The sequence below is a fragment of the Macrobrachium nipponense genome, chromosome 20 (assembly GCF_015104395.2).
Source record: "Macrobrachium nipponense isolate FS-2020 chromosome 20, ASM1510439v2, whole genome shotgun sequence".
Taxonomy (NCBI): domain Eukaryota; kingdom Metazoa; phylum Arthropoda; class Malacostraca; order Decapoda; family Palaemonidae; genus Macrobrachium; species Macrobrachium nipponense.
In genome coordinates this window covers 44,349,219-44,359,746 of record NC_061089.1, presented here as the reverse complement: position 1 = coordinate 44,359,746, position 10,528 = coordinate 44,349,219, and the positions used below count along the sequence as shown (strand labels likewise).

The 10,528-nt window shown below is 35.8% G+C and overlaps 1 protein-coding gene across 1 annotated transcript in view; it reads left to right on the top strand.

Annotated features, from left to right (window-relative positions):
• Nucleotides 1-10,253: 10,253 nt before the first annotated feature.
• The window catches only part of LOC135225281 (obscurin-like), a 210,438-nt gene continuing 210,163 nt past the window's right edge, over nt 10,254-10,528 (top strand). The window contains exon 1 of the mRNA XM_064264613.1: nt 10,254-10,429. Coding sequence (XP_064120683.1) covers nt 10,414-10,429 — 16 coding nt within the window. The 5' untranslated portion in view covers nt 10,254-10,413. The remainder of the gene's footprint in view (nt 10,430-10,528) is intronic.

Genomic DNA, 10,528 nt, shown 5'->3' with positions numbered 1-10,528 from the left:
CGTAAAGACTAGGCAGAGCAGAGATACTAATATTTGCAAAGACTAGGTAGAGCAGAGATACTAACATTTCGCAAAGACTAAGTAGAACAGAGATACTACATTTCGCGAAGACCATATACAATGTTTTCTATTTTATTTATGGTTTCTGTATTCCTCTTTCACACCATCACCTGGTAAAAGGGAGAATATAACCCGTCCCCAAATGAAAAAAGTAATTACGTCGTAAAGGACAGGACACTGGAGTGACAATTTCGTCTACACACCTGTGCGATTGCAACGGTTTTCGATTGCATCTTCAAGATGCCCTCTCACTCAGCAAGGAACTCCAGAAACTGTCGTATTGTGCGACACAAGATCAGAAAAATATTGAAAATTACTCTTAACTGGTACTTTCTTGACTGGTCAATCAATGGTTGTTTTGCCTAAGGGCGTATTCGGCGTTACAGCAATCAATGTTTATTCAATCAATCGATTATTGATTATCTCTTGCACATGAGCCAAGTTAAACTTGGGAATCGATAAAGTGTAGAGTTTGTCAATTATGAAAAGCTATTCTTGTGTAATTAATAAAATTCTGTTGAAGGCGATTCCGGAGAGTTAACTTAAGCGAAAATCATACTTGGACACTTAACCGTTTATATTTTCTTTTTTCAATGAATTCTCTACATTTCCATACAAATAACTACTAAGGATATGTTACCTTTACTTTGATAATAACCTGGGCCGCGACAGGTAAGGCCAACCAACAAGAGTATTATTTAAAAGGAGAATGGAAGAGATTCTCGAGAGCTCCCGGTACAGATTTACTTTTCAGTAATCTTAAAAGTTTACTATGCAATTACGTAAACCAAACAAGTTTTAATAAGGATTAATAAATCATTTCTCTATACCTTCACGTAACTGCATATGATAGATATTCTGATAGAATATATAATTTAGGCCGAAGGCCAAGCGCTGGGACTTATGAAGTCATTTATAGCTGAAAGGAAATTTGAGAGTAGGAGGGTTAAAGGGTGTCGCTGTTGCATTGTGAAACAATTGTTAGAAACGGATGGAAAGTAAGATAGAAGAAAACATATGAATGGAGGTTCAGTAAAGGAATGAAAGGGGTTGCAGCTACAGGCCGAAGGGACGCTGCAAAGATCCTTAAGTAATACCCACAGTGCACAACATGAGGTGTACTGACGGCTTTACCCCTCAGGGGGAACAGCATATGATAAACGCGAGCTGTAGGCAAATATAATCATTGCAATGAGGGTGTCTTACGAAATTAGCCCTGACCCTTCATCTTGACCTCGTATGGATTTTTGACCTATTTTCAAGTTATGCGTTCACTCTGAAGAGTGCACCTCTCATAGTAGAATATACAACATAGTCGTGAAAACGCTTAAAAAATGGTTTTTGTGAATACATCATTACTCTAACTTGTGTTTCGTACTTTTTTTTGTTGCCAAAAAGAATGTTTCAAATTTTTTTTACAAAAAGACATTCCATTCTTATCAGATGACAACCATGCGGTTTTTAATCGACTGTAGCACATACTCGTAATATAGTCTAGCATACCGTACTTGAAATTGTTTCATGATATGGAAGCATAAAATACAAACATCAAAAATAACCTGTTTACGTGACGTTAAAGCCTGCTAAAAACAAGTGATTACAGAGCACCCAAACAAAATACGAATAAAACTGACAGTTTGGAAATAAATAAAACCTACAGCTATTGACAGGAAGTCTGTTTACAAGCATAAGTAGCTTAATAACAGGTGCAGTATGTGTTTAAAACTACGCCGTTGATTAAGTTCACTTTTCAACGGCAATTGTATTAAACATTATTTTGATCAAAATAGATTGTGCCAAATATCTCGTGTCACTACCTCTTGACCAGCCAAAAGCCTTGTATAAGTACTTTTACCCAGCAAAATACCTTATATCGGTACTTTTAGCACCCAATTTCCTTATATCGGTTCTCTTTAGACTTTTAATTTGCTGTGTTAGTTTTCCTTATAAGTCATTTTCATTTGGCGAAACAGCAATTTTTAATACATCTGCTTATAGGAACTCTCTGGAAATGGAATTGGAATAAAAAATTTAGGACAAAGGCTAAGCGCTGGGATCTGAGGTCATTCAGCACTGAAAGAGAAATCATATATTACTATTTCCTCTGGGTGGAACAAAATTCTCCAAAAATTCATTATATTCAGCTGAAGAAACTCGGAGAGAAATGCTACAACAGAAATTCTGTTAACAAGGAACTAGACAAAATAGTTTCTAAAAACACTAATTTCGTTTTACCTTTTTGCATTGTCTTGCAAGACACGAATTTGTGTTGTTTTCCCTGTTCGCATTGTGTTTTCAACAGAGGCGATTTGGAACGCATGAAACACAGTTTTTTGATTCAAGAAGGAATTAGCTCTTTCAGTTCTAAGAACACCTTTCACTCACTAGGATAAGACAAAACTATGGTTTTCCTCGAACAGACTCGAACCGCTAATCTCTTGACTCATTTTACAACACACGACATGAAACACATGAAATGTAGACGTTTTTATCTATAAGAAAATTTACTCTATTTCGTTCCGAGGATCACCCTTTCACTGAGCAACAAATGACAATACTGTAGGTTTCCTCGAACTGCAAATCTGACTCCTATCGTTCGTTAAAAGTAGAAACCAAACCGAACAAAAAGTTTCGTCTCTCCAATTGGCCATTGAGTAGTTTGGTCAAATCTGTCTTCAGCTATCCAAGAGCCAGGTTTGAGTTTCCTCAGTTCTTCACTCGTTACCGCTGGATAAGAAAACATTTTACAAAACTAAGCCATGGTAGCAAATCTTTACCCCGCATGGGGGTAGCACGTACAATCAGATCACCTCACACGGTGCACTGTAGGCATTACTTAAGGCTTTTTGCAGCGTGCTTCAGCCCCTAGCTCCAACCCCTTTCATTCGTTTTATTGTACCTCTGTTCATATTCTCTTCCTTCCATCTTGTTATCAACCATCTCCTCAAAGGTACCAACGCTGGGCTTTTGGTTTCAATCTTATATTCCAATTCCAATTCAAAATATCTTAGTCTAATTACTGTTAGCCTTCATTACCTTTTATTTCCTTTTTAAGACTTTGCCATTAATTTCTTGTCCTGTTTATCTCTCGCGACCAGAGCCTTCATAAGACCATACGACTGAAAACAAGAACCATAAAATAACGACGAAGTTCGGCCTACATAGTCAATAGGCCTTTAGACATTAACTTTATAACGGATCAGTTTTACTTACATTTTTATCTATTCATTTATCAATTTGTCAATTTTTCCTTGTTAACAAATGATATCTTCTTCCTGTACTTCCGCTTAAAATAAATGAATAGAATACATAATTTAGGCCAAAGGCCAAGAACTGGGACCTATGAGGTCATTGAGCACTGGAAACCGAGAGAAAAAAGGTTTGAAAGGTGTAACAGGAGGAAAACCTCGCGGTTGCACTAAGAAACAACTGTTATGAAAGGGTGGAAGTCAGACGGAAGAAAAAGAATATGACCCAAAGTAGAGTACAAGGAATAAAAGAGGTTGCAGCTAGGGGGCCGACGGGACTCTTAACAAGACCTCTAAGTAATTCCTACAGTGCACCACGTGAGGTGCACTGACGGCGCTACCCCCGCTATGGTGGCATTTCCCTTTACCTCCTGTTACTTCTTCCTAATGAACACCAAATTCTTTGGAAACTTGAATTTCAAGTCAATATCCCTTGCGGTGGGCTTGTTCCATAAGAGAAGGTTTCGTATTCTGATTAATGATATTAATAATAAATGTAAATTTTCACGAGTTTGGAAACACATCCCACTTTATTTTTATAGCAAAGGCCTTAAACTAAGGGACTTAAAATCTGAGGGCCTTAAACTAAGGGACTTACTTCAACTGAGGGCCTTAAACTAAGGGACTTGAAAAAACTGAGTTTCTTAAACTATGGGACTTAAACTAAGTGTCCCAAACTAAGGAACTTGAACTTAAACGGAAGGCCTTAAAATAACAGACTTAAAACGATGACCTTGAACTGAGCGACTTAAAAACTGAGGGACATTAATTAGGGAACATATAAACTGAGAAACTTAAAAACTGAGGGCTTTAAACTGAGAAACTTAAAAACTGAGGGCCTTAAACTGAGAAACTTATAAACTGAGGTCTTAAACCGAACCGAGAAACTTGAGAAAATTAAAAACTGAGAAACTTTAAAAACTGAGGGCCTTAAACTGAGAAACTTAAAAACTGAGGGCCTTAAACTGAGAAACTTAAATACTGAGGGCCTTAAACTGAGAAACTTAAATACTGAAGGCCTTAAACTGAGAAACTTAAATACTGAGGGCCTTAAGCTAAGAGCCTTTAAAACTGAGGGCCTTAACTAGACTTAAAAATGACTTAATACTGAGGGCCTTAAGCTAAGAGCCTTTAAAACTGAGGGCCTTAACTAGACTTAAAAATGACTTAAAAACTGCGGGCCTTAAGCTAAGAGCCTTTAAAACTGAGGGCCTTAACTAGACTTAAAAATGACTTAAAAACTGAGGGCCTTAGACTAAGAGCCTTAAAAACTAAGGGACCTAACTGTAAGTAACATCGGAACCTCCTCTGTTCTCCCTTAAGTTTCCCTCTCGAAGAGGGACATCTGAGGAAGGAGAAAGAATGAAGGGACGTTTCTCTTTAAACTACAGCATTGGCGTAGGTTATTATGGCGGGACGAAAAACCGCTCTTATTTTTCTTAGGTTCTCACAAGAAAATGTCCGGCTAAAATTCAATTATATTTTACATTATTAGCATTATATATTATTATTATTATTATTATTATTATTATTATTATTATTATTATTATTATTATTATTATATAGATGGACCCTATTTATAGGACCAATCCCACAACAAGGGGCATTGACTTGAATTTAGCTTCCAGAGAATGTTATTATTATTATTATTCTGAAGATGGAACTTATTCACATGGAACAAGAGCTCCACAGGAGCCATTGACTTGAAATTAAACTCTCCAAGGCATATTATTATTATTATTATTATTATTATTATTATTATTATTATTATTATTATTATTATTATTATTATTCAGATGATGAACCCTATTCACATGGAGCATGCCCACCACAGTGACAATGAAACTGAAGCGTCTAAAGAATATAACAAGCACTGGGAACCATGAGGTCAATCAGTGCTGAAAGGGAATTTGATAGTTGAAAGGCTTGAAAGGTGTAACTGGAGGAAAACCTCAAAGCAGTTGCACTGTAAAACAATTGTTAGGAGAGGGTGGATAGCAAGATGGAATAAGAAAGTATGAAATGAGGTTTCATCTGCAAGAAGTAACAGGAGGTAATAGGAGATAAAGAAGAAAGACATCAGTTATTAGAAAAAAATTAAGAATTACTAAATGGAAAGATAAAAATGTAAGTAGATTATGAAATACAAGTTTATCTATACTAAGGCAAATGTCCATTTTCACTATATTTGAATTTGGTTAAATTGTAATGGTCAGGGTCTTAACAATATACGAAAAAGAAACAAAAGTAATGACATGAACCAGACTTTTATCAATATTCATTATGTGAAAGTAATTGAGGAATTTCTTCCCATTCTGACAAGAGTTTGAAACAAATCCTTATAGGAAAACATAGTCCTTCACACAAGTAGCAATCTGGTGAATCTATCTAACGATGGGGCTAGATTATCTTCCTAATTTCCAACTCCTAAACTTGCTATCTTTGAACAGCCACCTCCCGTTACGGGAGAGGGGTGGAGAAGGAGAGGGAAAGGGGGGAGGGGCGTCTTTGAACTGGTCTCCCATGGACTTGAAAGAACAACAACTTGATACATAAATACATAAGGCAGATTGTTCCAGAGCCATCTATTAAAAAGATTTTAAGAATGCCACAAAATGTACCTAATTTGACATTTTATTCCCTTTTACTTACAAAGGTGGCAATGTTTATCTTTTTAAATACGTTGGATCTCTTCTTTCTGTATTTCCATTTACTTCCTCTTACTTCTTCCTAATAAACACCATATTCTTTGGAAGCTTGAACTTCAAGTCATTGGACCCCGTGGGCTTGTTCCATATGAATCGGTTTCAACTATTGAATAATAATAATAATAATAATAATAATAATAATAATAATAATAATAATAATAATAATAATAATAATAATAATAATAATAACCTTCAGCTTATCAAATTACATCTTAACTTTTTGCTTTTCGTTACCTTTGAATTCCAAAAAGCTTCCCTTTCACGATCCCCACTTACTTCAAAAACGTGAAGAAATATTTCGTAATGACCCGAATTTTCCTTCAAAGCGAACTGCATTGCCGAAAATACGCCCGGGCCATAAGACCTGACTTTCCCCAAAGGCTTAGCTCAATGGCATTTTTAAGTCCACAGGAACCTCTGGGTAAAGCCCTGTGTCTCTCGCGGGACTCTCTGCCGTGTAAAACTATTATTTTTAATCCTGGTGAATATTCAGTTATCCTCTCCACTACAATAAGACGTAAAGGGACTTTCTTTTTTCAGTTTTGGTCATCGAGTATATACAATATACATATAACATACATATTTATATACATGTATGTACGTACACATACACACACACACACACACACACACACACACATATATATATATATATATATATATATATATATATATATATATATATATTGTTGAAAAGCTTTATTCTTGATGACTTGAAAGTTAAACGAATTGTTAGATATTCTACAAACAGATAGTTTTGCACTGTGATTTGTACTAACTGCATGATTCCGCTAAGTACGTTTTTTGTTTTGAACAATGTATATTTCACACTTATGTAGGCTGTAGACTTGTTTCATTATTATTTGTGACCTCATGTTGCTTTCTTGAGTAAGTTGTTCTTAAAATTGTTCAGTACCCTGAAGATGACTTTCGAATAAAAGTTGAAAGTCTTGGTACCTCCTTCTTTAATTTTCAAGTGAGGATCTCATATATATATATATACTATATATATAGATATATATATATATATATTTTAATGAGGATATCATATATATATATATATATATATATATATATATGCTATATATATATATATATATATATATATATATATATGTTTTACCATTGATTTTACTTCTTATTCATGTCCCATTTGAGAAAGAACAAACAGCGGATTTGTGAGAGGTGGCTCATGCGACTTTATTTTATTTAATTAATCGACGAATTACTGTAATTTAATACAAGCTGGTGAGCAAAATCCTTTCAGTATCGCGAAAAGACCATTAATGTTTTACGCTAGATTTGCGTTAAGTTTTTTTTGTAACCTTTGAAAGGAATCAGATTTGGATAGTAATGTATTAAGGTGCTGTACTGTAGCACTATAATTTCAAATAAGAGAAGGAAACTGAGCATAGCTTGTTTGATTTAAACACAAGTCGTCGTGTCCTATTTATATATATATATATATATATATATATATATATATAGGATATATATATATATATTATATATATATATTATATTATATATATATTATATATATATATATATATATATATATATAGATATATATAAAATTAATTAATTACATATATCACCAAACAAACACACACACCCATACACACTACAGACGTTGACATCTGCGCTACCGAGACAATACTAATGGAAGTATTGTCAAAATAAGAGCAAATTCATTCCTGCTTTCTGCTGACGTCTCCTGGGTCAGGCGAACCGGTTTTATTTCCTATTCTCTTATATGTATATATTTAACACCTTTTCCAGATCTTGTCTGTCTCTAGAGGCTGATTTTTCCTTTGGAGTCCTCTTAGGTTTATAAAGTCTTAAGTCTGTTGACTCGGTCCGAAAGGATTTCCAGCTGACGATTTAAAGAAAGGAAGATAATTACGAATATTTCTTACAATAGCCAATTCTGATATAGTCTTTCATTGCTAACGCTTTCTACAGACGGGGAATTATAATGCAATATTGAGTTAATAATGAAGAAATTACTTTTATTTCTATCGATGTCGACCTCACAACAATGGCCGTGTCACCTCGCGTTGGGACTTAATCAGTCAAGTAGATGAAGGTTCCCAGGTCACAGGCGGCGCTGCCAAATGAAACAGGGAGAGTAGTAACCGTAGACTTACCAAAATGTTCCGCTGCTCCCCGAACAGCAAAATTCTTATTTCTGGTATTCGATTCTCATGAATAAGTCTGATTTTACCGTCTGTCCACGTCTACAGAAGAAGTGCTCTCTCTCTCTCTCTCTCTCTCTCTCTCTCTCTCTCTCTCTCTCTCTCTCGCTCGCTTTAAGCACGTCAATAGAAGTACTCTCAATAACCACGTCTACACAAGGCGTGCTCTCTCTCTCTCTCTCTCTCTCTCTCTCTCTCTCTCTCTTCTCTCCGAGTAATAGACAGATTCAAAGAAACTACAGGTGAATGCAACAGATTCATTTTACAACTTTTACAATTCCGGAATCCTCCATAAATAATTCGGGAATCCTCTGTAAAGGATTTCCGAAATCCTCGGTAAAAGAATTTCGTAACCGTCAGTACAGTATTCCAGATCCTCAACAAAAGGATTCTTGAAGCCTTAGTAAAAGAATCCCGGAATCATTTTACTTCTCAATAAAAGAATTCCGAAATCTTCAGTTAAGAATTTCGAATCTTCAGTAAAATAATCTCAGAATCCTCAGTAAATGAATCCCGGAATCCTCAGTAAAGTAATCTGAATTTTTAGTAAAAGAACTCTGGGAACCTCAGTAAGAGAATTTTGGAACCCTCTATAAAGGAATTCCTGAATCTTCAGTAAAATAATTCCTGAATCCTAAGTAAGAGAATTCCGGAATCCTCAATAAAATAATCCAGAAATCCCTCTGTGAAAGAATTCCGGAATCCTAAATAAGAATCCTGGATGCCTCGGTAAAAGAATCCTTGAATCTTGAGTAAAAAAAAAATCATGGAGTCCTCAGTAAAAGAATTTCTAAATCATCAGTAAAAGGATCCTGGAGTACTAAGTAAAAGAATTCCGGAATCCTAAATAAAAGAATCCAGGATTCCTCGTTAAAAGAATCCTGGGGTCCTATGTAAAAGAATTTTTCTTTATAAACTGTTGCTTTTAGGGGAAGCTACGAGTCGCTTATTAATTTCTATATCTTGGGAAAAAAGAAATAAAAATACATAAATAAATTTGATTGGCTCTCGTGATATCCAAGAAATAAATGACTATACTCTGTTTTTTTCATCTGTCCATCTGCCTATGGTGTTTGTGTATGGCAACACTGCGTCCCGGTAAATAGTTACGCTGTGTGAAAGTGTTAGGTTAAATAAAAGGATATCTGGGTGTACATTTGCAACTGAAAAGTGTTTTAATAATTTACTGTAAGCGAATTACACCGTTAATATTCGAAATAGGATATTATTATAAACGTTGAATGTAAGCTAAATGTAACTATCTAAAGCCCGGACGCAGTGTTACCATACAAAAACACCACACAGGCGGATGGACAGATGAAAAAAAACAGAGTATAGTTCCCAGTTATCGTTTTCCTACTGGGCGATAAATCATGATTAAAAGAAAGAGATTCCGTGATACGGTTTTTATGACTGACAACCGGCGTTGTTAAGGACTCAAAAAGGGATTTTGATGATCATTTTACGACAAGTAAGTATGAGACCTAGTAATTACAGGTAACACACTGCTGCACCTATGTTGCATGTGTTATTTGTGTGTGAATGCACACACACACACAATATATATATATATTAGCTTACGATTACAACACGTATTTGATTTTATTTCTTTTACTTACATTAGTAGCGATCCTTATAAAAGTTTGTGTCATCCAGGTGTGCAAACTTACTAAGAGAGAGAGAGAGAGAGAGAGAGAGAGAGAGAGAGAGAGTTTTCGCCCTAATGAATTCAACCACGTTATTGCCATGTTTGTTTGCTAACCTATATACCTTAGTTGGAAAAAGAAGTAGGAAAAGATGAAAAATAGATTGTAAATTGATTGACGGAAGGTAAGAGGAAATTGGGGAATTGAGGGGATGACTGAGAGAGAGAGAGAGAGAGAGAGTGAGAGAGAGAGGGAGAGAGAGAGAAAGGGGGGGGGGGAAGTTAGGTGTAGCGGCATGGAGAACGGGAGAGAGAGAGAGAGGGGGGGGGATGAGCGGTAGAGAGAGATAGGGGGGTAGGTTAGGGAGAGAGAGGGAGGCGCCAACAAGCACCTGGGCTGGGATGGGAGCCGTAGTCGAGCGCGGGCAGCCAAGTCGGGAAGGTTGTGTGGCAAAAGGCGCTCCCCTGAATCTGTGATAGAAAAAAAAAGAAAAACCCAAATTCGAGTGCGAGAATTCTGTGTCACTCCCCTTTCTGGCTTCTACGTTGCAACCATGAACGGAGCTGAAGGTGAGATATTCTAACCCTGCCCCCATCTCCCCAAAACTTCCCTCTAAGTATTATATATATCATTATTATATATACAAAACCAATTTCGCTCAGTTTCGT